This window comes from Pongo abelii, chromosome 19, assembly GCF_028885655.2.
Source record: "Pongo abelii isolate AG06213 chromosome 19, NHGRI_mPonAbe1-v2.0_pri, whole genome shotgun sequence".
Classification (NCBI taxonomy): domain Eukaryota; kingdom Metazoa; phylum Chordata; class Mammalia; order Primates; family Hominidae; genus Pongo; species Pongo abelii.
In genome coordinates, this window is record NC_072004.2 from 10,587,366 (window position 1) to 10,614,927 (window position 27,562).

The 27,562-nt window shown below is 48.0% G+C and overlaps 1 protein-coding gene across 1 annotated transcript; it reads right to left on the reverse strand.

Moving 5' to 3' along the window:
• Nucleotides 1-258: 258 nt before the first annotated feature.
• Nucleotides 259-27,562, reverse strand: MYH3 (myosin heavy chain 3). The gene is made up of 39 exons (XM_002827037.5): nucleotides 27,359-27,562; nucleotides 24,861-25,004; nucleotides 23,959-24,115; nucleotides 22,838-22,865; nucleotides 22,038-22,146; nucleotides 20,700-20,792; nucleotides 19,511-19,574; nucleotides 19,330-19,428; nucleotides 18,077-18,180; nucleotides 17,855-17,993; nucleotides 16,716-16,834; nucleotides 16,483-16,632; nucleotides 14,955-15,125; nucleotides 14,546-14,852; nucleotides 14,369-14,439; nucleotides 13,419-13,506; nucleotides 13,219-13,336; nucleotides 12,696-12,819; nucleotides 12,467-12,603; nucleotides 12,130-12,385; nucleotides 11,696-11,938; nucleotides 11,434-11,610; nucleotides 11,180-11,325; nucleotides 11,009-11,099; nucleotides 10,184-10,573; nucleotides 9,950-10,076; nucleotides 7,478-7,596; nucleotides 7,111-7,307; nucleotides 6,584-6,767; nucleotides 5,762-5,927; nucleotides 5,336-5,460; nucleotides 4,205-4,513; nucleotides 3,540-3,743; nucleotides 3,338-3,463; nucleotides 2,016-2,186; nucleotides 1,820-1,924; nucleotides 1,570-1,665; nucleotides 1,325-1,462; nucleotides 259-406 (listed from the first exon to the last, which is right to left on the reverse strand). Exons 1-39 carry the CDS (start codon nucleotides 27,560-27,562, stop codon nucleotides 380-382), a joined length of 5,823 nt encoding a protein of 1,940 aa, XP_002827083.2. The 3' UTR covers nucleotides 259-379.

Here is a 27,562-nt window from a genome sequence, read left to right on the forward strand (position 1 = left end):
TCATATGAAGAGATGACTCTTTTGAAAAGCTCTCCCTCCCATTCCCCACCAAAGCAAAGGTTAACCCGGAAGTTTTTTTTTTTTTTTTTCTTTTTGATTTAAGCCAAAAGCCATCTCTCCCTCCGCACATGCACACACCAGTTGAATTTACCGAGCTATCTGCTTACAAGGCTTTCACCTCTGAGCATACAAACCATCAAACTAGGAACCATTTCTGCATGGGGAAGAGGAAAACAAATACAGCAAAGCAGCCCCAGATTGAAACAAAGCAAAGTTTATCGCATGTGAAAAAGAGTCACATGGACATTGAGTATCAATGGTCAGGAACCAAGAAAATATACATTTTGCATATCTTCTGTCCTGCTCCAGAAGGGCTGGCTCACTCTTCACTCTCGTGGACCACCATCTACGAAGAAAGTAGGCACCTGGAGTCAAGTCGGGTGGCAGAGACACATTCCCGCCCACCACTTCTGCCGGCTGGCATCAGAGAGTTGCTTGCCTACTTCAGTGGGACACAGGATATTTTTTGGACCTTGGGAAAATGCACGATTGCACACATGAAGTCACCCCATAGCCTGAGAAACTGGCCCTCCGAAAGAGCAAGCCCTGAACGCTGGACAGCCAGCGACCTACTGTTGGATGCTGTGTGTTCAGCGGGCTCTGGAGGGGGCTCCTGCAGCAGCCTTTTGTTACCAGCAGGGGGCGCGTGAAAGAGCTCAGAGGGACCCGCTGGCTCCTTTTCAGGATGGCGGTTTGTTTTGTTTTGTTGGGATACATGTGCAGAACGTGCAGGTTTGTTACACAGGTATACATGTGCCATGGTGGTTTGCTGCACCTATCAACCTATCATCTAGGTTTTAAGCCCCACGTGCATTAGCTATTTGTCCTAATGCTCTCCCTCCCCTTGCTGCCTCCACCCCCCCGACAGGCCCTGGTGTGTGATGTTCCCCTCCCTGTGTCCATGTGTTCTCACTGTTCAACTCCCACTTATGAGTGAGAACATGTGGTATTTGGTTTTCTGTTTCTGTGTTAGTTTGCTGAGAATGATGGCTTCCAGCTTCATCCATGTCCCTGCAAAGGACATGATATCATTCTTTTTTATGGCTGCATAGTATTCCATGGTGTATATGTACAGGATGGCGGTTTTTATTGTGACTCACAGACCTGGATTCTAGCGAGGGTCCAGTCAGCTAAGTGACTTTAAGCACTTTCTCTTCCTGAGCCTGAGACTCCCCAGCTCTAAAGTAAAGGGTTCTCTGAGGTTCCTTCCAGCTAAGAAGTTTCTACAGTCCCTGGGGGGGCTCTTTCCAGCTCAGCGACTCACCCTGCTGGAGGTGAAGTCTCGAGTCTTAGCGCGGAGCTTGTTCACTTGAGATTCTGCGATATCCGCACGTTCCTCGGCCTCCTCCAGCTCATGCTGAGCCTTTCGGAATTTGGTGAGATGAGCATTGGCTTGTTCATCCTAAAACCAAAGAGCCCAGGCAGGTTAGATCAGCACACGCCTCTCTCAGAACTCACCACGGGAAACAGCCCGGTCTGCCTGCAGCAGTCAGCACCTATCTCACTTACAGCCTCCTCCGCCTGCCTCTTGTAGGACTTGACTTTTACTTGCAGTTTATCCACCAGATCCTGCAATCTCAGCACATTCTTCCTGTCCTCTTCACTCTAAGAATGAGAAAGTGGGAATGTTACTGGAGAGGAGGGGGCAGATTTGCACACGGCATGGGCAGCTTTCTGGGCTAAAGTGTTTCTTCCTGTAGTTTGGTAGAGAATCTGCAAGTCACAGAGGACACGATCATGGCGTTTGCTTTCCACTTACCTGGTACGTCAGCTCCTTGACCCTCCGCTCATACTTCCTCAGGCCCTTAACAGACTCTGTGTTCTTCTTCTGCTCCGCCTCAAGCTCAAACTCCAGCTCTCGGATCTGGGGGAGAGGGTGGGGAAATTAGTCTGGGGCTGGAGCGTGACTGGGAGACTGGAAAGCTCGGCGCAGGCGGAGTTCCTCCTGCACACACCCTGGTCTCCAGTTTCTGGATCTGCTTCTTCCCGCCCTTCAGGGCCAGCTGCTCAGCCTCATCTAGACGGTGCTGCAGGTCCTTCACGGTCTGTTCCAGGTTCTTCTTCATCCGCTCCAGGTGGGCGCTGGTGTCCTGCTCCTTCTTTAGCTCCTCCGCCATCATGGCAGCCTGAAAAGCACATGGGACTCGCTAGGATGCAGAGGAAGCTCCAGTGCCTCGGAACTGTCAAAACCTGGGGACCTCAGAGGACCAGAGACCATGCTAAAGAAAAAGGACAGGACAGGCACGGTGGCTCACGCCTGTAATCCCAGCACTTTGGGAGGCCAAGGCGGGTGGATCACCTGAGGTCAGGAGTTCAAGACCAGCCTGCTCAACATGGTGAAACCCCATCTCTACTAAAAATACAAAAAATTAGCTGGGCGTGGTGGCAGGTGCCTGTATTCCCAGCTACTCCGGAGGCTGAGGCAGGAGAGTTGCTTGAACCCAGGAGGAGGAGGTTGCAGTGAGCCGAGATCTCGCCATTGCACTCCAGCCTGGTCAATAAGAGTGAAACTCCATCTCGGGGGTGGGGGAAGAAAGAAAGAAAGAAAAAGGACAACAGGTGAGACTGTGATGAAGCACACTGTGCCACCCTGGAAGAGGGCCAGAGCTACACGCAGTAGATAAAATAACCTAATCAATGAGGCAATGAGAACTTTAGGGACAGGCTGGGAAACAGTTTCTTCCCTTTCTTAAGCTGGCCTCCTTTGAAACCCTCCCCTGCCCCAGGGAAATTCTTTTTTTCATTATCACCAATATATATTTTCAAAGGAGCTTGAGACTTGGAGTAGTCTGACGGGATACCCAGCCTTATAGATTTGGGGATAGTGAGATTAAGGGAAGTGCCACTGGAGAATTAAGGCTGTACAGGGACAGCAAAATCGCTTCAAGGTAAAGTTCTCCCGCCGGGCAGCAGGTGGCGCCATGAGCGCGGTGGGCCGCTGGGAGAAAGCCTCGGAGACCCAGGGAGAAATGTGTGGGATATTGACTCCTCAGGTTCTTGTTTTCATATTTGGAATAAGTCAGATGTTGAAGGAAAGACGTGCACACCTCTTCACAGGCAGAACTACTAGGATATAATCCCTTCCTGCCTTTTTTTCTTATGCCCTTCTTCTAAAGTGCAGGAGGGAACAGGGGAGTTTTGAGCGGAGATGGAAGCGCTCGGGGAGCAGAATGTGCACCAGGTGTGGCTGGGGGAGACCGCACCTGTCTAACTATGTGAGGGCTTTAATGCAATGCAATCCTGGCAGCCCGAGGGCAGAAGGAAGGAGACGCCTTACGTCCGTGATGGCCTTCTTGGCCTTCTCCTCAGCGTTCCTTGCATCCCTGCTGGCATCTTCTACCTCACTCTGGAGCTGCATGAGGTCTGTCTCCAGCTTCTTCTTGGTGTGGATGAGGCTGGTGTTCTAGGGCAAGAGGAGGGCTGTTAACCAGGTGCGTCTGAGGCTGGAACCTCGCCTGTGTTCCTCTCCCTGCCCTCACCTGGGTGTGCAGCAGCTGCACCCTCTCGTTGGAGTCCAGGAGCTCCTGTTCCGCCAGTTTCCGGGCCCTCTCCGTCTGCTCCAGAGTGGCCCGCAGCTCCTCCACCTCGGCCTGCAGCAGGTTGGCTCTGCGCTCCACGATCGCCAGCTGCTCCTTCAGGTCCTCCTGGCCCCGGAGGGCATCATCCAGGTGGAGCTGCGTATCCTAGCCAGAGAAAAAGGAACATTCTATTTGAAGTTGAGGCATTAGGACCACGAGCCTCATCTACATCTCTGAGTTTTTGTTTGTTTTTGTTTTGTTTTTTTGTTTGTTTGTTTTGTTTTTGTTTTGAGACAAGGTCTTGTTCTGTCACCCAAGCTGGTGTGCAGTTGCGTGATCTCAGCTCACTGTAATCTCTGCCTCCTGGAAAGCAATCCTCCCATCTCAGCCTCCCAAGTAGCTGAGACCACAGGCTTGTGCCACCATGCCTAGCTAATTTTTAATTTTTTTGTAGAGATAAGGTTTCGCTATATTGCCCAGGCTGGTTTCAAATTCCTGGGCTCAAGTGAGTCTCTTGCCTCAGTCTCCCAGAGCGCTGGGACTACAGGCGTGCACCACTGTGCCCAGCCTACATTTCTGAGTGTGTGAGGACGAGAGAGGCTTTTCCCCGATGGGTTCTCTCAAACCTTCAGCTGTCCCTGGACACTCCTGAGGTGTTTGAGGGTCTCTGCCGCCTGGCGGTTGGCGTGGCTCAGCTGGATCTCGATTTCATTCAGGTCCCCCTCCATCTTCTTCTTGAGCCGGATGGCTTCATTCCTGCTCCGCACCTCGGCGTCCAGGGCACTCTGCATGGTTTCCACTGTTCTCTGGTAGTTCCTCTTCAGCTGCTCGATCTCTTCATCCTTCTCGGCGATCTTTCTATCAATTTCTGATTTCACTTGTGTCAATTCAAGCTGGATTCGGAGGATCTTGGCTTCTTCATGCTCAAGAGCAGCCTTTAAGAAACAGAAGTAAATCAAATAGTGTCCGTGATGGGATGGAGCCGGCTCCACTTCCCTGCAAGGTAACAAAGCTTCAGTGGAATAGTCCTAAATCTAATCCTACAATATTCACAATTCACTTTTTAAAAGTTCCAAATTTGGCCGGGCTTAGTGGCTCATGCCTGTAATCCCAGCACTTTGGGAGGCCGAGGCAGGCAGATCACCTGAGGTCAGGAGTTCGAGACCAGCCTGACCAACATAGTGAAACCCTGTATCTACTAAAAATACAAAAATTAGCCAGGTATGGTGGTGCCTGCCTGTAATCCCAGCTACCTGGGAGGCTGAAGCAGGAGAATCACTTGAACCCAGGAGGCAGAGGTTGCAGTGAGCCGAGATTGCACCACTGCACTCCAGCCTGGGCAACAAGAACGAAATTCCGTCTCAAAAAAAAAAAAAAAAAAGTCCCAGATTTATCTTCAGGGCAGAAATAAAACTATGTTTCATTGCTTTTTGGTTTTGATTATACTATCAACCAATAATAATGTTTAAATCATATTTCTTAGGGGAATAAAGCATTTTCTAGATATTTTTAATTCATCTAATATTTTGTAAAATCTCGTCTTTAGGCCTATTTAATATGACAGTCTTCTCCAATAAATTTAAGATAATTCACAGATATTATTCAGCCTCACAGTTTTGCTGTGTGACAGGAAAGCAGCAGGCATTAGGACTGTGATTTGACAAAGGCAAAAATGAAGACACAGCGCGGAGCAGCTAGCCTCTCGCCGCGGCTCACCATGGCTGCGTCTGCGCCTGCGCCTGCCTCCCAGCACTCACCTCTGCTTCCTCGAGAGCTAGCTGGATATCAGCCTTTTCCAGCTCAATCTGCTTTCTTGATTTCTCCAGTTCATGGATGGTTTTGCCATTTTCAGCAATTTGTTCTGTGAGATCTGCTATCTCCTCTGTAAAGAAGTAAGTTTCAATTGCATATGAGCGCCTCTGCGTGGGTTTCCAGACATGCAAAGCATTGACTCAATGCTTTTTACCTGGTTTATTATAATCCTAAGGTTTCCTGTTTCCTAGAGATAAGATATTGTATAGAGAGAGGCTAAAACGTAACCCGTCAGATGGTGAACACTTTCTGCATGTGCATTAACAGACATTTGTGTAGGAAACTGAGTGATGAAGCCACACCCACGGAAGCATGCTCTCGGGCAATAGAGCATGAAAGGAGGAGGTTTCAGAGGGTTTCGAATAGCTTACGCTCTAAGTTCTTATTTTCCCGTTTCACAGTTTCAAGTTGATCTAAGGCTTCCTCGTAGGCATTTTTCAGTTTGAAGAGCTCAGTGCTCAAGGAGCGGGACTCCTTCAGGGATGCCTCCAGCTCTGCTTGGCTCTCCTCACACTTCGTCTTCCACTCTGCCAACACCTGAAACACCAGACGGAAGGTCTCTCCATTTCTGAGCTCTCCTCTAGGTTTCTAACTAAATACTAAATAACTAAATTAAATGCAGAGTTAGGGCTACGCTTGGCATCACTTGCCTGGCTCCTTGTTATCGATTATTGGGCTAATCAAGATTTTGTTCCATAAATGTACTCAAGGTAATGAGTCAGGAAAAATTGCCATCTTGAAAAAGCAAATAGATCCTTCGAGAAGGAATTAGCTGGGCATAATTGTCCTTTTCCTAATGCAAAAATGGCTCCGTACTTCTGAATATTTCATTAAAGCATTGGTTCTAATCAACTTTATCTGCCATCTTGAAGGAAGGGCTTCCAGAAAGCCTCCTAATAGGACCTCAGCTTAGACAGACCAGAAGTACAGCAAGGAAAAATGCTTAGGGCTGCACGACATTGTAGAAATTGGTTTGTTTCCATGGACGACATTTGAAAGGGACCTCTACCCCCAGCCCATTCCCATTCTGTTTTGCAGATGAGGAAACTACAGCCCGGTGAAGTTCAGGGACTTGCCCAAGGCCACACTGCTGGTGAGGGCAGAGTCAGGCCCGGGATGCATTCACCTCCTTCCACGGCTGCTAGAAATCCCCTACATCATGGCATTCACCCAGCACACCGCGGACCCCACACCTTGTCAAAGTTCCTCTGCTTCTTGTCCAGAGCGGCGGCCAAAGAATTGGCTCTTTCAACATCAACCATCAGATCCTCCACCTCTCCTTGCAGCCTCTGCTTGGTCTTCTCCAGTGAAGCACATTTAGCATTCACTGCCTCAACCTGTTCCTCGGAATCTTGAAGGCGCTGAGCAAGTTTTTTCCTTAAAGAATATGAAAGAGAAGCAGCTGTTATTTAAGTTTCCATCCACTTGAACATCACTATTCATCAAGTTGGAATCACTGATCTATGTGATTCAGATACCCATGTGTTTTTATACGCCCAGGAGAATTTCCTGTCTACTCAAAATCCGGGATCAATAACTTGCCTTGTGTCTAACCAAGATCAAAGTTGTTTGTTTTAATAAAATGTGCTAATGCCAGGTCCCTCTAATGGCCCAGCACCGCATTTAAAGACACATGAGATGGGGAAACGTCTAGTAATAAAAATAAATTCATCGAATTCATTCCCAAGTAGTTCTTCTAAAAGTAAACAGAGCTGCGCACTTGGCCTCCTCCAGCTCCTCTGTGCGCTGGATGGCGTCTGTCTCATATTTGGTCCTCCACTGGGCAACCTCACTGTTGGCCTTGGACAGCGCCCTCTGCAGCTCGGCCTTGGCTTCCTGCTCCTCCTCATACTGTTCCCGCAGCAGGTCACCGTCATGGCGGGAGGACTGCAGGGCGTGCGCCAGGGCGTTCTTGGCCTGCAGAAGTTAAAAAGAGAAGAGCACCTGATATATTTAGTGCCAGGTGCATGATACAATCCAAGTGTGTCCCTTCTATCACCACCTACTGAATAAAGTTGCCTTTTATTTTTCCTCCTGCAGGTGATATTTAAAAATAAGAGCAAAGAAGCTTTCCTTCTATGATGTACCTTGTTCTCTTCCTCCAGCTGCCTCTTGAGCTCTTCTATTTGCTGGGTAAATGCTTGCTTGCTCCTGGAAAGTTGGGATACTATGCTTTCCTTTTCTTCCAGCTGACGACTCAGCTCACCTATGTCCAGAAGGAAATTGTTTCATTTCATTTATTCACTCATTCACTCGCCAACTTTCTATTATGTGTAAGGCACTGTGCTAAGATCTGGGGAGAGAGAAAATGATAAGATATGGTTTCTTCTTGAGGGAGAAGGTATATTGTTCATGAAAAGGAAACTGAAAACAGAACTGATAAGGTCTTGTTGTAGGCCAGGTGCAGTGGCTCACACCTGTAATCCCAGCACTTTGGGATGCAGAGGCAGGCGGATCACAAGGTCAGGAGTTTGAGACCAGCCTGGCCAATATGGTGAAACCCCATCTCTACTAAAAATACAAAAATTAGCCGGCGTGGTGGTGCACGCCTGCAGTCCCAGCTACTTGGGAGACTGAGGCAGGAGAATCGCTGGAACCTGGGAGGTGGAGGTTGCAGTGAGCCAAGATCGCGCCACTGCACTCCAGCCTGAGCGACAGAGCGAGACTCCATCTCAAAAAAAAAAAACAAAAACAAAAACAAAGATATTGTTGTAAACTACTGGAAGGTGGGATTGACATCTGTCAAAAAAAAAAAATCCATTGAGAAGAACTGAAAATGTAAATGTTACCAGGAGCACCTAATAACTCCCATCAGACCTCCCCAGTGGCAGGTGTTTCCAGCTGTTTGTTGATTTGTTATCAACAAATATGTAGAGAAATACTTAGAGCTTTATATCTCTAGTTAGACTCTTGGGTGAATAGGGTAAGTTCAACTTTATATGCTTACATAGAGGTAAGAGAAAAACATGGAATGGGACTTTATGACTCCAGACGTGAATCCCCCAACAGGAGTGTAAAAGTGGCCACCATAGGCCGGGTGCAGTGGCTCACGCCTGTAATCCCAGCACTTTGGGAGGCCGAGGCAGGCGGATCACAAGGTCAGGAGTTCGAGACCAGCCTGGCCAACACAGTGAAACCCTGTCTCTACTAAAAATACAAAAATTAGCCGTGTGTGGTGGCATGCATCTGTAGTCCCAGCTACTCGGGAGGCTGAGGCAAGAGAATCGCTTGAACCCGGGAGGCGGAGTTTGCAGTGAGCCGAGATCACGCCATTGCACTCCAGCCTGGGTGACAGAGAGTGAGACTCCGTCTAAAAAAAAAAAAAAAAAAAAAGTGGCTCCCAAACTTCTTTTCTTCATTGTCTTGGCTGTGACTGCCAGCCAAGGATGGATTCACCTGTGAGGATGCACCAGGGCTGGGTGAAGCCACATTTTCTAGGCGAAAATTCCATATAACATTCCCTTAAACTTTTTTTTTTTTTTTTTTTGAGACGGGTTTCATTCTTGTTGCCCAGGCTGGAGTGCAATGGCACAATCTCGGCTCACTGCAACCTCCGCCTCCTGGGTTCAAGTGATTCTCCTGCCTCAGCCTCCCAAGTAGCTGGGATTACAGGCACCCGCTACCACGCCTCGCTAATTTTTGTATTTTTAGTAGAGAAGGGGTTTCACCATGTCAGCCAGGCTGGTCTCGAACTCCTGACCTGAGGTGATCCACCCACCTTGGCCTCCCAAAGTGCTGAGTTGACAGGCGTGAGCTACCACACCCGGCCTCCCTTGTATTTTTATTATACACCAGGATCTTTAAACACTGGCCATGTTTCTCTCTTTATACTCAAAAACTTGGATGCAGACAATGAATATCTGAGTTAATGTGCAGAAAGAAGTAGCAAGGCCCTGGCTCTTAGTTTCTAGTCTCATTTCTGCCCATCAGAGTCTGTTTGATGCAAGTTTATATTAATTTTGAAAGAGTTTGAGATGTATTTTGTTTTGTTTTGGTTTTTTTGAGACGGAGTCTCGCTCTGTCACCCAGGCTGGAGTGCAGTGGCGCAATCTCGGCTCACTGCAAGCTCCGCCTCCCGGGTTCACGCCATTTTCCTGCCTCAGCCTCCCGAGTAGCTGGGACTACACGCACCCATCATCATGCCTGGCTAATTTTTTGTATTTTTAGTAGGGACAGGGTTTCACCGTGTTGGCCAGGATGGTTTTGATCTCCTGACCTCATGATCCACCCGCCTCAGCCTCCCAAAGTGCTGGGATTACAGGCGTGAGCCACCACGCCCAGCCCCTGAGATGATATTTTGATATCTCAGTTTGAATGAGATGATATTTCTCATTGTGGTCTACTTCTCTTTCTCTGTTATTCTTACTGAACTCTCAATGTTCTCTCCCTTCAGGCTATTTCAAATGGCTCTTTCTATGAGTTATTTCAATTTCTTCTCGCCTGAAAAGATGCTTCCCTAGAGATTCTCCCCCAAACACACCCTGCCCTTGGTTTTGGCCAGCTGCGCCCATTGGGTGCCAGGAGGTTTTGGCCCCACGGGTTTTCTGCACGTGGCTCACCAGCCTCGGTCTGCAAACGAGACTTCTGTGTGGTCAGCTCGCTCAGGCTCCTCTGAATTTCCTCATTCTTGCCTCTGGCCTCACTTAACTGATCCTCCAGGGTTCGGCAGATTTTTTCCAGATTTGCCTGAAGGATTCAGAAAGGGGAGCAAAGTCAGTCGGCAAAGTCAGGTTTCAATGACCACGGAATCTGTCTGATGGAAAGCCTTGAGCCGCCCCCACCCCGCGCAGCACCTTAGATTTCGACACACTCTCCATGCTGCTGGAGAGGTCATCAATCTCCAGCTTGAACTCGCTCTTCTCCTTCTCCAGCTTCTGCTTGACCCGCTGCAGGTTGTCAATCTGCTCCCCAAGCTCGGCCACACTATCCGCATGCTTCTTCCTCAGCGTGGCCACCATGGCTTCGTGCTGCAGGGTGGCCTCCTCCAGGTCCCTGCGCAGCTTCAGGAACTCCGCCTCCCGCTTCTTGTTGAGCTCTATCTGCGTGGAGGTGACGCCTCCCGCCTCCTCCAGCCGCTCACTCAGCTCCTCTAGCTCCCGGGCATAGTCGCTGCGCTGTTTCTCTGTCTTCGCGCGGGTCGCCCTCTCCGCCTCTATCTCCTCTTCCAGCTCCTCAATTCGAGCCTGTGGAGGGCAGCCATTCACCCCGTGGGCAGTCGGTTCCCCACGGGGACTCTGATTGTCAAGAACAGGCCTGGTTTCCCTTCCCATTAGACAAACTGAGTCTTAGACTCCCCTCCAATGAATATTGCGAATTTCCTTTCACATGAATTTTTTTCTGCCCCAACATGGTAATTACTCCTGCAGTGACCAAATCTGAACATTTTCCGCTCAACTATATGTTAACTTTTAGTTGTTAACTTAAATACTTTAATTATGGATTTTGTCAGATGTTTTGGGAAAACGGTTCATCATGGCCAGGCCAGCCTAGCAGAAAGGGAACCATGAGGCAGGTGGCCCCACAGTCGTGCCCACTTTCTCTAAATGACTTATAGCAGACAGCACCCAGCTCACTGTAAGTGGCCTCACATGGAAGAGAGAAACGCAGAGGGCTCCTACCTGCAACTCTTTGATTTTCTTCTGAAACTGGAGGCCCAGTGTCTGCTCATCTTCCACTTTGCTTTGAAGTTGACAATATTCAAAATCTTTCCTGTGAAGAGAAATGTAGAATGCATGAAGATAAAATACACAGTAACTTGCAAAATGGAAGCCAGTGGTTGAAGGGCATACTTCTTGAGCCTTTCGTCCAGCTGTTGCTTGTCATTCTCCAGATCTAATATGGACTCTTGAGCAAGCTTCAAGTCTCCTTCCAATTTCCTTTTGTTCCTTTCCAGGTCTACGCGGAGCTTCTTTTCTTGTTCTAGGGAGCTTTCCAGCTGAAAAAGGCACCATTTCCTTTTGGGAACAAATGCTTTGCAAGAGGACCCTTGAGGGCTCTTCCAACCCTGGAGTTCTAGGACTCCCGATGAGCATTATTTACTTACGTCTTCCACTTGCTGTTCCAGTTTGCTCTTGGTTTTGTTCAAAGAATTGACTTTGTCTTCTTCAGCTTGGAGGTCATCCAAGGCCTGCTGGTGGGCCTCTTGGAGGGCCTTCTTCTCTCTGGTTAACTTTGCAATTGTTTCATCTAACCCAGAGAGTTCCTCAGTAAGGTTTTTAACCTAAGAAGAATCCGCAAACAATTATAAGCTTAAAGTTTAGTTTGCAATGACTATATCAAGCTAGACACACCTACAATAAGAATACCTTGTTCTCTGTGGCATGCTTCTCCTTCTCAACCTTGGCCAGGGTCAACTCAAGGTCATCAATGTCTTTCTTGAGCTCTGAACATTCATCCTCTAGTTTCCTCTTCTTGGCTGTCAGCTCAGCATTGATCTCTTCCTCATCTTCAGCTCTCTCTGTCACCTCCTTGATCTTGGCCTCGAGCTGGAATTTGGCTTTGATCAGCTGATCGCATCTTTCCTCAGCATCCAACAAATTTTCGCTTTCCTTAAAAAAAAAAATAATACCTTCGTTGAATGATATAAGGTTTGTGACATTCCAGTATTTTGCTATATATGAAGTTCTTTATGAAGCATTTCAACTAAAAAGCAAAAATCCCCACCAATAACCCAATTTTTCTAAATAAATAATCAAATCTAGAAGAGTTAAAAAAAAAAAAAAGGTTGCTAAACACATACAGCTTGTACTTGGAGCTGCAGGTCATTCTTCTCTTGGACAAGAGTCACCAGTTTTTCCTCTAGCTCCTTCCTTTTTGCCTCCGACTTGGCGAGTTCATCTTTGGTTTTCTGGAAGTCTTCCTTCATGGTGGCCATCTCTTTCTCGGTCTCTGCACTCTTGAGGAGGGGCTTGATCTTGAAGAAGAGTTTCATCCAGGGCCAGTGCTTGACGTTCATGAATGAGCGAATGTTGTACTGGATGCAGAAGATGGACTCCCTGAAAACAAGACATTGCTTATTTCTGAGAGAGACTCCCCTTCCCCAAAGAGCTCATGTTTGAACAAAAACCCTGCTGGACCTCCTCTGCACCATCTTCTGGAATTCCACACGCATGAGGAACCCTCTGCACACAGCTTGTGTCCGGGTGATTAGTTTGGCCAGGCGGTCATCCCGCATCTCTTCCAGGGTTCCCAGCAAGCCAGCCTTGAAGAACACCTTATGGGGCAGAAGGGTGACACAAGTCAGTTTCCTGAAGAAGCTGCATCAAGAGGACGAAAGGCAAGCATCTGTCAGGACTGATGCATTACCTTGGTATGTCCAAATTTGTACTGAGTGTGGTCAATATCGATGGATGCCAGAAGCTTTTCACAGGCTTTCTTGCTGTCAATGAATTGTCCCTCAGGGATTGCACTGGCATTCAGCACTCGGTATCTGCATTGTAGACATGGAAATCATCACAGACTGTTGGCAAAAACACAAACTTTGGAGAGCATGCAGTTCAGGCCACTCTTCCTATAGGCAAAAGGCCAAGGTCCCAGGAGATGAGGGAACTAGCTCGGAGTCACACTGCTAGAGAGCAGTCTAGAATCTAGATCTCTTGACTCTTCGGCCAGAGCTTTTCCTGCCATTTTATATATCAGATAAATTCCAGAGAAAAACATGGAAGAAACAAATATATATAACTTGGCCAAATGGTAGGTTGTTCAGTTTACATGGAGGTCCATAACTGTTCTTTTGAAATGGGTCTTTTCATTACCAATATTTCTCCCTCTCAAATTCCAGTGTTCGTACATCTCATCCCCAAGCATATAGAACATGTTTATTACACACCTTTGTTTAAAATCCCCATAGAGAATCCTGTTTGGGAACCCTTTCCTGCAGATGCGGATGCCCTCCAGGACACCATTACACCGCAGCTGGTGCAGGACAAGGCTGTGTTCCATAGCCCCTGGGAACAGAAGCGAGATATCAGACTTACACAGAATTTCTTAAAAACTGAGCACCACCTAGCAAGCCAGCAGGTGTCTCACCTGGAGTTTTGGTTTCATTGGGAATTATACAACGCACAAAGTGAGGGTGAGTAGTTCTTAAATTTGACATCAGCTTGTTCAGGTTTTCCTAAGAGAAAAAAAAATGACATTTGCCAGCCTACTGTAGGTTTTTATGAAGACAGAGATCCATTGTAATGAAAATAAGGTCTATGTTTAAAATTTATCATAAGTCCTTTAGAACTCATGATAACTTAGATTTAACTCTGTCTTTTTTTTTTTTTTGAGACAGAGTCTCGCTCTGTTGCCCATGCTGGAGTTCAGTGGCTCGATCTCGGCTCACTGCAACCTCCACCTCCTGTGTTCAAGCAATTCTCCTGCCTCAGCCTCCTGAGTAGCTGGGACTACAGGCACGTACCACCAAGCCCGGCTAATTTTTTGTATTTTTAATGGAGACGGGGTTTCACCGTGTTAGCCAGGATGGTCTTGATCTTCTGACCTTGTGATCTGCCCGCCTCGGCCTCCCAAAGTGCTGGGATTACAGGAGTGAGCCACTGTGCCCGGCCTAACTCAGGCTTTTAATGGTCCTATGGCTGGAGGTGTAGGCTGGTAACTGATACAATTGTCTTTTGTCTCCCAGTGAGCCAGAGGCTTGCCAAGTACAAAATGCTTTCTGAAATCAACTCAGGTGATGGATCCACTGGGAGCGTGAGGTCTATTGCTGGTGTCCTTTAGGAAAATTGGAGAGTTTGTGCTGGAAACTCAGACCAGCCAACTCAGCTATCTTTGGTATAAGATAATAGTGATATTCTCATCCCACATTGGTTAGACTGTATTTATTATATTTTATCATCTGTCACTTCACCTCAGTAAGTGACAGTAATCAGATTAAGACAACACTACTACTCTCAAATCAAGTTTAGAATCTCAACATTGCTCATTTTGATATGACTTAAACCAATCATAAGCAAATAAACTTGTATTTTTCTTACCCTGAAAAGGGCAGAGACAGTTTGGAAGGAAGAACCCTTCTTCTTGGCAACTTTCTTCTTTCCACTGTCAGCTGAAAGCAATAAAGGAGGGCACGTGCTGTAGGTGCATCTAAAAGGTTTTTTGTTACTGTGGAACAAATGGAGGGAAATCACATGAACACAAAACACTCCTCTTACCATCCGCCGTGGCAAACGTGGCATAGAGGTGTGCCAGGAGCCTGTTGGAGGACTTCTGGTACAGCCCGACCACGGTCTCATTCAGAGGGTCCTTGTTCTTCTCCAGCCAACCTGAGACACTGTAGTCCACGGTGCCCGCATAGTGGATCAATGAGAAGTGGGCCTCAGCCCTGCCTTTGACCACCTTGGGCTTCTGGAAGTTGTTGGACTTTCCAAGATGCTGGTCATACAGCTTGTTCTTGAAGGAGGTGTCTGTTGCCTTGGGGAACATGCACTCCTCTTCCAGGATGGAGAAGATGCCCATAGGCTGGATTGAAGGCAAAGCAAAGTGCAGAGAGGTAAATATGAGCTGCAGTAACGAGCAGAAGAGTCTATGAGAAGAGCTTACGGTGGGGATGGAACTGGATACCTTCTCAATGAGCTCGATGCAGGCAGCCAGGTCCATCCCGAAGTCGATGAACGTCCACTCGATGCCTTCCTTCTTGTACTCCTCCTGCTCCAACACGAACATGTGGTGGTTGAAAAACTGTTGCAGTTTCTCGTTGGTGAAGTTGATGCACAGCTGCTCCAGGCTGTTATACTAACAACAAAATATAATGTTCATGTGAAAAGTTAGACTTCTTTCAAAATCAAAGACCATCAACATTCCTCCTCATTGCCCCAGGTTCTTGTCAAACACATTAATACTTTCAAATACAGTCACAATCTTCAAGGCCTGCCTCAGACCACATCTCCTCCTTGGAGTCTTCTGTAAACTTCCAATTAAAAGGTGTTTCTCCCTCTCCTGAGTTCCCAAGGTCTGGGCATCTCTTGTGTACTTTATTTTGTACTTACTCTTCAATGTGCCATATAGACTTCTATTTCTTCTCTACTAGACTACAAGCTCATCTGTTTTTTTCACCTGTATGTCTTGTACCTGGGAAACCTAAATATACACTTTGATGAGTGGCTATGCACTTTTTTTTTTTTTTTTTTTTTTGAGACGGAGTCTTGCTCTGTCACCAGGCTGGAGTGCAGTGGCACCATCTTGGCTCACTGCAACCTCTGCCTCCCAGGTTCAAATGATTCTCCTGCCTCAGCCTCCAGAGTGGCTGGAACTACAGGCACACGCCACCACCCCCATCTAATTTTTGTATTTTTAATAGAGACAGGGTTTCACCATGTTGACCAGGATGGTCTTGATCTCTTGACCTTGCAATCTGCCTGCCTCAGCCTCCCAAAGTACTGGGATTACAGGCATGAGCCACCATGCCCAGCCGCGGCTATGCACGGTCTAACACAGAACCAGTGGGATATTTATAGAAAATAGTGCGTGATTAACTTATCAAATTCTCTGTATCTCTTTTATGGCAGTCCCTAAATCAGTGATTGCATTTATTTTTTTTTTCTTTTATCCATTTGAAAATGTCCTTTAAAATTCCACTTGATAGACATCTTCTCCTCTTTTAAAATAATACAAACCCAGCCAGGTGCAGTGGCTCATGCCTGTAATCCCAACACTTTTGGAGGCCGAGGCGGATGGATCACTTGAGGTCAGGAGTTCAAGACCAGCCTAGCCAACATGGTGAAACCCCATCTCTTACTAAAAATACAAAAATTAGCCAGGCATGGTGGCACACGCCTATAATCCCAGCTACTCAGGAGGCTGAGGCAGGAGGTTCACTTGAACTCAGGAAGTGGAGGTTGCAGTGAGCAGAGGTGGTGCCACTGCACTCTGGCCTGAGTGACAGGGTGAAACTCAGTCTCAAAAAAAAAAAAAGCAACAACCCTAATACAAACCCTTCTGATAAGTACCGCTCCTCTATTCCATCCACTCTCCGTCTAGTTTCTTACAGGAAACTAAGACAGCCGCCACCTTGCTATCTTCCCTTTAGGATCATGAAACCAATTTCCCTCATATGAAGCCATATGAAAATATGAATATAAGTAACACAAACCTCAAAGATTTCAAAGCCTGCGATGTCCAAAACACCAATGAAGTGTTGTCTTGGAAGCTTCGTATCCAGTTGCTGGTTAATGCGAGTGACCATCCACAAGAACAACTTTTCATAAACTGATTTTGAAAGAGCATTCACAGCATGGTGAACCTATCAGGGGAAAGATCAGCTAGTGGGTATAAAGGCAGTGGCCAGCAGGGTCCTGCACCCTTTCCTGGCCTCGAAGCAGTTACCTGATCCACAGTTTGACCTTTGGTAACGTACTCATTCCCAACTTTCACTCTAGGAAAGCACAAAGCTTTCAGGAGGTCCGAAGAGTTCAGTCCCATCAGATAGGCTGTTTTGTCAGCCACTGGCAAGAAAACAAGGACAGTGCTTAGAAAAGTAGAAGAGCTGCTTTGAAAATCATCCAGAAGTTTCAAAGGTTGGCTAAGTTCATCTTGGTACGTTGTGCATTCCCTGTGGCTAAACTGCATGTACATGGCCAGTGGAAGCTAAGTCACTCAGAGAATATAACAGACTTTAAGAAAAGGCAGGGCTGGGTCTCAGAAAGCCCTGGTCATCCCTCACTGCATCTGAAACAAGACTATTCGAGTGATTCAACAAAAGCGAGTGGTAACAATAGCTATGGGCATCTGAGGCCCAGAAAGGGTCATTCACTTCTCCAGATGGAAGGATTAATCGCTTCCATCCATTTTGTTTTGTTTTGTTTTGTTTTTGAGACAGTCTCACTGTGTTGCCCAGGCTGGAGTGCAGTGGCGCGATCTCAGTGCACTGCAACCTCTGCCTCCTGGGTTCAAGAAACTCTCGTGCCAGCAGGGCACAGTGGCTCACACCCATAATCCCAGCACTTTGGGATGCCAAGGCAGGCAAATCATTTGAGGTCAGGAGTTTGAGTCTGGCCAACATGGTGAAACCCCGTCTCTACTAAAAATACAAAAAAGTTAGCCAGGCGCGGTGGTGTGTGCCTGTAATCCCAGCTACTCGGGAGGCTGAGGCAGGAGAATCGCTTGAACCCAGGCGACAGAGGTTGCAGTGAGCCGAGATCATGCCACTGCACTCTAGCCTGGGCGACAGAGCAAAACTCTGTCTGACTCTTGTACCTCAGCCTCCTGAGTAGCTGGGATTACAGGCGTGCTCCAGCATGCCCAGCTATTTTTTTTTAGTAGAGATGGGGTTTCACCATGTTGGCCATGATGGTCTTGAACTCCCGACCTCAGGTGATCTGGCCCCCTCAGCCTCCCAAAGTGCTGGGATTACAGGTGTGAGCCACTGTGCCTGGCTGGATTAATTGCTTTCAAAAGCAGCACCAAGTGACCTCAGCGGATCAGCCACCCGCTCTGGTTTGTGGCCTGTCACACTGATTTTGTACCTTCTGTGCCATCTGGCTCAGCCTGCTCCTCTCGCTGCTTCTGCTTGAACTTCATGTTCCCATAGTGCATCACGGCTCCCGTCAGCTTGTAGAGCCCAGATTTCTCTTCTGGGGTGAAGCCCAGGATGTCAATGGCGCTCTGGCATGGAAAGGGCAGCACATCAGTCAGTTGGCCCCGGTGATGGAGGAGGAACACCCACCCCTTCTGTTGGTTCCACTTACATCTGTAGCCAGCAGCTCCTCCGCATCATCTATGCTGGCCACCAGGATCTCCCCCTGGCTAATGAACGGGTAGTCGTAAGGGTTGGTCGTAATAAGCAGCAGCTCTGAAATGACAAATAGTTCCAGGAGGTCACGCAGATGCAAAGAAAAAACCCACCCAGTGGACTTGAGCTCCTGCACCCTGGGCTGGAACTTTTACCGCTGGATCCTAAATTGAACTTAGAATTAAAAATCTTTTAGACAGCTCCATAATACTCAGGCTGTCATGGAAAATATAGTCCAGGCAAGACTTTTCAGTCTCCCACACAATGGAGATGAAGGACCCTAGAGAGAACCTTTAAATTCCCTTGCCTTGCACGCTAATGGTGCATATCAGTGTCGGCTGGGAGAAGTTAATAGGGAAAACCAGCTGAGTGTGGGTCAGGACAAGAGCCAACCCAGGTGGTTTGGTATAATCATAGCCTTTTCTAAAATCTGTTGAAAAGCTGCAGCCTGTTGCCAAGCTGGAGACCAGAAGGCTGAGCAAATACAGCCAAAGAGCAAAGAGACCTCTGTGTGCACGGAGACCTCTGTGAGGGGCAGACAAGGGGCAGCGTGCAGTGCCTGCTTGGGCTTGATTATTGTGTTTGCTTTGGCGTCGCATTTGGCCATAGGTTGTTTCTGTGCCAGAACACAAGGGGGCGCCAAAGGACAGTTAGGTGTTCAGTTGCTCAGAAGGTTTTTATAAACCAGAGCTGGTCTGGAGTGGTCTAATCTTGTTGCCCTCTATTTGATTAGGTTTTTCAAATTGGCATGTCACTGCCCAGATAGTCACATCCCATTTCTAAAATAAACTTTTCCTGGCAAGGTGCAGTGGCTCACGCCTATAATCCCAGAACTTTGGGAGGCCAAGTCGGGCAAATTGCTTGAGCCCAGGAGTTCAAGACCAGCCTGAGCAACATGGTGAAAACTCATCTCTACAAAAAACACAAAAAGTAGCCGGGTATGGGGGCATGTGCCTGTAGTTGCAGCCACTCAGGAGGCTGAGGCTGGAGTATTGCTTGAATCCGGCAAGGTCAAGATTGCAAGTGAGCTGTGATCGTGCCACTGCACTCCAGCCTGGGCATCAGAGTGAGACCCCATCTCAAAATAAATAAATAAAATAAAATAAACTTTCCCTGTTGACTGTAGAGTCATACGTAGATACAACTCTCCTCGGTCTAGTGATCAGAGTCAAACTGCCTAAAGGCCAGCCCCACTGGTGACTTCCTCACCTATGAGCTCAGGCTTCTTGTTAGAAAGAATCTGGTAGAAGATGTGGTAGCTTCTTTCAGCCTTCAGCTGGAAAGTGACTCTTGATTTTTCCAGCAGATCTGGAACACAAACACAGGACTCTCTTTCAAACTGTTCCCAGTTAACTCTGAGATGCCATCGAATCCCCATGGATCTACTTACAAGTTTCAATATCTGCAGAGGCCAGCTTCCCAGTGGTTCCAAAATGGATTCGGATGAACTTGCCCTGTATGGGGCGGGATTCGGGGGGAGACCAGATTCTACCATGGACCAATAGTTCCTATTCATCTCATGGGTAATGTGAATAGGAGCCTATTCCCCCTAAAATTTTTGTTTTGTTTTGTTATGTTTTTGAGATGGAATCTCACTCTGTCGTCAGGCTGGAGTGCAGTGGCGCGATCTCGGCTCACTGCAACCTCTGCCTCTCGGGTTCAAGTGATTCTCCTGCCTCAGCCTCCCGAGTAGCTGGGACTACAGGCATGTGCCACCACGCCTGGCTAATTTTTGTATTTTTGGTAGAGACGGGGTTTCACCATGTTGGCCAGGATGGTCTCGATCTCTTGATCTCATGATCCACCCGCCTCGGCCTCCCAAAGTGCTGGGATTACAGGCGTGAGCCACCGCGCCCAGCACCCCCTACAGTTTGAAATTAGAGATGTCCTTCCTCTTCTCCCTTCTTCTTCTTCTTCCAGTTTGGGGTTTCTCCTTATTTCCTTTTGTTTATCCCTTTTATTCTATGCTCCTCCCCCACCTCAACATATCTAGTCAACAAAGCAACTAGAGTGATTGTTTCAAGGTGTAAATCAAACCATATCACTCCCTGGCTTATAGAATCCTTCAGTAGCTTCCTGTTACATTTCGAAAGGAATCCAAACTCCTTCTCATGGCATATGGCTCCCACATGAGCAGGTCTCTCTCTCTCTACCACCTCATCTCATGGAACTGGCCCCCTGCCCTCCTCCCTACAACCACACAGACCCTCTGTAGGTGCCCTGACTGCACCAGGCCCTTCCCCACGTCAGGGACTGCCCTTGCCCTTCCTTCATCCCCCCTCCTTCCTGTCATTTCAAATTGGGCTCCTTCTCATGCTGCGGCTCTCAGCTCCGGTGCCAGCCCCGCAGAGAGACCTTCCCTGCCCACCCTGCGTAAAGCAAGCCTGGCTCCCAGTTCCTCTCTTACATACGCTGTTCATTGAACTTGGCCTGAATTTATCTTTATGTGAAATGGTCTCCTTGGGTTGTTTTGTTTTTCTTCATCTGTCACCTCTGGTCTCTACACTCTTTGAGGACAGGGCTCTTGCCTATTTTCTGAAGCACAAAGCAAATTCCATCTTAACCAAACTCAGACTCACAAAACGGGAGGAGTTGTCATTCCTCACAGTCTTGGCATTCCCGAAGGCCTCCAGCAGGGGATTGGCACTGATGATTTGATCTTCCAGAGTCCCCTAATGTAAGAAATTGAGGGAAGAAGAGGAAACTTTTTTTTTTTGAGACGGAGTTACACTCTTGTTGACCAGGCTGCAGTGCAATGGCACGATCTTGGCTCACTGCAATCTCTGCCTTCCGGGTTTAAGCAATTTTCCTGTCTCAGCCTCCCAAGTAGCTGGGACTCCAGGCATGTGCTACCATGCCTGGCTAATTTTGTATTTTTATTAGTGATGGGGTTTCTCCATGTTGGTCAGGCTGGTCTCGAACTCCTGACCTCAGGTGACCCGCCTGCCTCGGCCTCCCAAAGTGCTGGGATTACAGGCGTAAGCCACTACGCTCAGCCTGAGGAAACATATGTATATATATTTTTTTCTGAACGGAGTTTCATTCTTGTTGCCCAGGCTGGAGTGCAATGGCACAATCTTGGCTCACCACAACCTCCGCCTCCCGGGTTCAAGTGATTCTCCTGCCTCAGCCTCCCGAGTACCTGGGACTACAGGCATTGTGCTACCATGCCCGGCTAATTTTGTATTTTTAGTAGAGACGGGGTTTCGCCATGTTGGTCAGGCTGTTCTTGAACTCCCTCCCGACCTCAGGTGATCCACCCGCCTCGGCCTCCCAAAGCGCTGGGATTGCAGGCGTGAGCCACCGAGCCCAGCCTGAGGAAACATGTTTTTAAGCCACAAAATGACAGTAAAAAATGCTCACCCACTCTGTGACTCTGGCTTGCCCTGATAAAGCCCCACCCTCCTTGACTTTCCAATCCGAGGACCAACCAAATCAGCAGCACGTCTTACTCAAAACACTTTTGCCATTTTGTTATATTTGGCGCTACAGTTGGGGATCTCTTGACCGAACATTCCTTTAACACTTCAATCCCTTGATTCTCCAGTCAGTTGTCCGTATTCATTTCATGCTGCTATAATACATTTGTTTCAAAAGCCCAGGATATGCTGTGAGTCACTCACATTAGTATATGTGATTCTGCCATAAAAGAACCAGCTCTCTGAGCCGTCTGCAGATTGACCTTTAAAGTTTAGCCCTAGAGCCTTGTCTTCTAAGAAATCCCGGGATCTAGTCCTACAAGACCAACTCGACACTGCGTTGTCTAAGGTGACTGGCTGTCCTTCAAGATAGTAAATCCTAGCCTGTTCTCCATTCTCTGAAGACGGGGGAATGTGAGGACATTTGGCCCCCTCATTCTGACGTTAAGACCACGGTTAAAAGTGGAAGCAAAGCAGGCCTTCCTCTCCCATCTATACCTTCATTTTGGAGTCCTTCTTCTTGGCCAGGTCCCCAGTAGCTGCAATTGTTGCAAAGTACTGGATGACCCGTTTGGTGTTCACAGTCTTTCCTGCCCCGGATTCTCCGCTGTGCAGAGTGATCAAAAGAGAGAGAAAGAAACAAGTCTGTTAGTATAAACAGGCTTTCCAGGATGTCATACTGAGGCCTGGGCATGGTCTGAGCCACCTCTGACACACACCCACCACACTAATGTGATAGACCACTTGAGAAGGCAGAGGCCCAGGGCACAGGTGCTACAGCCACTTGCTCAGTTGACCCAAGGATGAGTAATTCCATTTTTCTGAGGCCTTATGCAGACCTTCCTCCCCATCCCCAAATTGATCTTTTAATTTTATTTTTATTTTTTCTTTCTTTCTTTCTTTTTTTTTTTTTTATTTTGAGATGGAGTCTCGCTCTGTCACCCAGGCTGGAGTGCAGTGGCGCTATCTCGGCTCACTGCAAGCTCTGGCTCCTGGGTTCACGCCATTCTCCTGCCTCAGCCTCCTGAGTAGCTGTGACTACAGGTGCCCGCCACCACACCCGGCTAATTTTTTTGTATATTTTTAGTAGAGACGGTGTTTCACCGTGTTAGCCAGGATGGTCTCGATCTCCTGACCTCGTGATCCACCCGTCTCGGCCTCCCAAAGTGCTGGGATTACAGGCGTGAGCCACCATGCCCAGCCTGGTCTTTTTATTATAGACTGTGCTCCAAACACTTTCTAATGAACAGAATAGAGTCAGTGGAGCTATGAAACCACTCTATGCCATGGGTACTTACGTGATCAGAATGGACTGGTTTTCACGATCTGCCAGAGGAAAAAATAAAATAGAGTTGATGGCAATAGAAAAAGAGCTTCCCGATTCTACCCAACTCTCAAGTAGCCAGCACAATTCCTCTTCCTTTACATTTTTTGTTTAGTCTTTAGGTGGGAATCTGAAGAGCCTCCATCTGCTTTTTATTTTATTTTATTTTTAATTGACAAACAATATTTGTATATATTTATAGGGTACAATGTGATGATTTGATATATGTTTATATGGCAGAATGATTAAATCAAGCTAATTAACAAATCTGTCACCTCACATACTTATTTTTTTGTGGAGAAAACATTTAAAACATACTATTTTAGCCATTTTGAAATATACAATGCATTATTACTTATCGGAGTCACCATTCTGTGGGACAGATCACCAGTACTGATTTCTCCTGTCCAGCTGTACCCTTGGGTCAATATTAAAAGCCTCCTTGAGACTGAGACTCAGAGAGGTCAAGTCTCTACTCAGAATCAGCCAGTGGCAGCCGGGTGTGGTGGCTCATGCCTGTAATCCCAGCACTTTGGGAGGCTGAGGCAGGCAGATCACGAGGTCAGGAGTTTGAGACCAACCTGGCCAACATAGTGACCCCCGTCTCTATTAAAAATATAAGAAATAGCTGGACATGGTGGTGCATACCTGTAGTCCCAGCTACTCGGGAGGCTGAGGCAGGAGAATTGCTTGAACCCAGGAGGCAGAGGTTGTGGTGAGCCGAGATCACACCACTGCACTCCAGCCTAGTCAACATAGCAAGACTCCATCTCAAAAAAAAAAACAACCAGCCAGTGGCTTCTCATCGTTCTTGTTGTATTAGGCTGAACTATATAAAATGATCAGTCTTTGGTTTTGACCCATGAAAACATCCATATCCGTTTTGCATGTTCTAACTTGCATTAAATCCAAACTCGTCACCTTGGCATGTGAGGCCCTACATGATATGGCCCCTTTCTGCCTCTTTTGACTCCTTCTTCCTCCTTTCCCTGTGCTAAACACCAGATGGGGTCCGGCCTGGGACTAAGGGGCAGCTGCCGCTCGCCTCATGCAGTGCCTTCTCCAGCACCCCATGCTTCCTCCTGGGAGACTCACCAGTCAGCATGAACTGATAGGCATTGTCAGAGATGGAGAAGATGTGGGGCGGGGCCTCCTGGCGCTTTTTGCCTCGGTAGCCCTCCACCACCTCGGGGTTGTACACCGGCAGCCACTTGTAGGGGTTGACGGTGACACAGAAGAGGCCCGAGTAGGTCTGTGGGAGGAAAAACATATATGTGTGTATATGTATGTATGTGCATATGGAAAACCCCTTGCCTTTATTATTATTATTATTATTGTTATTTTATTTATTTATTTTTTTGAGACGTAGTCTCGCTCTGTCATCCAGGCTGGAGTGCAGTGGCTCAATCTTGGCTCACTGCAACCTCCACCTCCCAAGTTCAAGTGATTCTCCTGCCTCAGCCTCCCGAGTAGCTGGTACTACAGGTACACGCCATCACACCTGGCTAATTTTTGTATTTTAGTAGAGACAGGGCTTCACCATGTTGGCCAGAATGGTCTCGACCTCTTGACCTCATGACCCACCCGCCTTACCCTCCCAAAGTGCTGGGATTATAGGCGTAAGCCACCATGCCCGGCCACCTTTATTATTATCTCATGTTTCTTTGGGATAAACTTATAAAGGGGGGAAGCTATCATTCCTATTTATAGTGAGGCACTGAGACTCAAAAAGGGGAGTAGCGACCCTCCCACAGTTGGTAAGTCACAGAGCCCCGTGACCAAGCCTGGCCCCAGCTTCCACGCTCTCCGGCTCCTGGTCCTCTTTCCCACCTTCCTTCTTCCTGCTGCATCCACCTCTTGCTTTCTTGCCTTCTTTCTCCTCCCTCTTTGTCTTTTGTTCATCAGCTAGGCAAGCACTCATCTTCCAGAATCCCATGGCCCTCCCCCGCCCGCATATCTAATGCCCCAGGGAAACCACGGCGAAAGCCCTCGCTGACATAGATCATCCAGGATGTGTAACGGTCCTTCAGGTTGTATAGCACGGCTGGCTCATTCAGGTGCGTCAGCATAGCCATGTCTTCGATCCTGTCGAACTTGGGGGGGTTCATGGCATACACATCCTCTGGTTTGACCACCAGGGTCTAAAAAGGAAGAGGCACAGTGCTTCACTAAGATTGTCTGCACGTCTTTTTTTTTTTTTTTTTTTGAGATGGAGTCTTGCTTTGTCGCCCAGGCTGGAGTGCAGTGGCGCAATCTCGGCTCACTGCAAGCTCTGCCTCCCGGGTTCACACCACTCTCCTGCCTCAGCCTCCCAAGTAGCTGGGACTACAGGCACCTGCCACCACGCCCAGCTAATTTTTTGTATTTTTAGTAGAGACGGGATTTCACTGTGTTAGCCAGGATGGTCTCGATCTCCTGACCTCGTGATCTGCCCACCTCGGCCTCCCAAAGTGCTGGGATTACAGGCGTGAGCCACTACGCCCGGCCTGTCTGCACATCTTGTCTGCTGCCCCCACCAAGAGACCAAGAGACTCGAGCTGAGATGGAAGGGCCGAACCCTAGAACAAGCCCAGCTCACAGCGAGAGGAGGAAAGGCTATGAGGCGGCTTGTGGTGGTACTGATGGAATGGGGTTTGTTTCTGTTACTCAAGGTGGCTTTTTCCTCCCCAGTGGGCCTGAGGTGAGAGACAGATGTCAGAAATGAGAAAAGAGGATCTGTGTGGGTGGATATGGGTGATGGTGGCTGGGAACAGGGCCAGCAGGAACCTTTCAGCTCAGTCAGTAACACTGCCTGGACCAAAATCCAGCTCCAGCAGCTGACTCCAGCAGCTGGCTCTTTCCTGTCTACTGAGAGAAAATGACACGTATGTCCCCTGCAGTCGTGAGGCAGGGACCGAAGAGAATGAGGGAGGGGCATTGGATTGCCAGGCTGGTGCCCACAGACTGTCAACATTCTGAGCTCTCTGAAAGCAGCTGTCCAGCCCCCGGCCCACCTCTTCCCCCTTCACCACCCAGCCCCAGCATGCTTAGGAAAGGGCCCCTCAGCTGCCCTCCCCACCCCTTTCCTGCCCTTTCTGGGATCAGAGTGTTGTAAGCCAGGCAAAAGGCACCATGAGGCAGAGCAGTGGTTCCGAGCATCTGCACTTCTCTCAGCAGGAGAAACCCCCACAACCTCGGGAAGCTGGAGGACCTCAGGCACAGGGGGTGGGGAACTTGTCTTCCCCTCCCCTGCCCTATCCTCACCTCCTTTTTCTCTGTAACCTCCTCTGAAATGGTCAGTTTTCCTGGTTCTGTCTCTGGGCAGTGTGGATGGGAAACCTGCCTTTTCCCTGCCTTCAAGCAGGGATTCATTCAAACCATCCTGGCCAATGGGCCCTGGTTGTCTATGATGGTTTCTTAGGTTCGTCTTAGATTATCATTCACTGTATCTAGCTTCCTCCTTCCCTAACGTGTTAGGAGCCCATTCTTAGCTCCTTATCTGAAATACACAGAGAGCCACCTTCTCGGAGCTCCAATGCTTGGTAGCACTGAAGGGCGGTTCTGGTTTTTTTTTTTTTTTTTTTTTTTTTTGAGACCAAGTCTTGCTCTGTCGCCCAGGCTGGAGTGCAGTGGTGCGATCTAGGCTCACTGCAAGCTCCGCCTCCCGGGTTCACGTGCAGGGCGGTTTTTAATGCCTTTTTTCCTTTATGCCCAACCCAATGATACTATTTCCTTTACTTGTCTCTTTTCTTTTCTTTCCTTCTTTCTTTCCTTTCTTTCTTTCTTTCTTTCCTTTCTTTCTTTCTTTCTTTCTCTTTCCTTTCTTTCCTTCCTTCCTTCTTTCCTTCCTTCCTTCCCTCCCTCCCTCCATCCCTCTTTCTCTCTTTCTTTCTTTCTTCTTCCCTTTTTTTTGCTTTTTACTTTTCTTGGGACATTTCCAGATCCTCCCGATCTGGATTTTAGAAACTAGTGAGGTCCAGAATTCCTCGCAGCATCCCCACAATGGCTTGGGCCAGAATGTAGTGGGCTGCAGTGCTCATCCCCTTCATGATACAAGGAGGCTGCTATTTCACTGAGCTTGTGGTCCCCTAGGATCCCTAACACATTTTCCTTACTTCCTTGGTTAGATGGCCATGGCTAGAAGAATTTGGGACAAATCTAGGCTACCAAAGGAGAGTGTTGTGAAACAACACTCATTCATGTTGAACTCCCAACTCCACACCCTTGGGACACGTGGAGCTGGGCCCCTCTGGCCTACAGTGAACATGGACAAAAATACCTGAAAACTAATTGTTTTAATCAGCCACAGCCAGACTCTATTCCCACCCTGGAACCTGAAGCCGGTATTCACTCTGCTTTCTCTGAGGACACCTGGGAAGCCCCAGGCTACACGATATGCAGCATTCCAGTGCTGGAGCCACATCTGGAAGTGGCTGGGGTTGGACAGATGCATACCCCAGGCAAGCACAAGGACCAGGTGGAGGGCCAGCAACCTGTGGAGGGTACAGAGTCTTACCCTGTTGTCCTCGGTTTCCACGGTGACCTTCCCATCCTGAGAACTCTTGATTTTCCCCTTGGCATATTCTTCCTTTGAGTCCACCACAAAGCAATACGTTTTGGCATCAAAGGGCTGGTTCTGAGCCTCGATCCGCTCCTTTTCTGACTTCCGGAGGAAAGGAGCGGCTATGCCAAACACTTCCATTTCAGTGTCACTACTCAT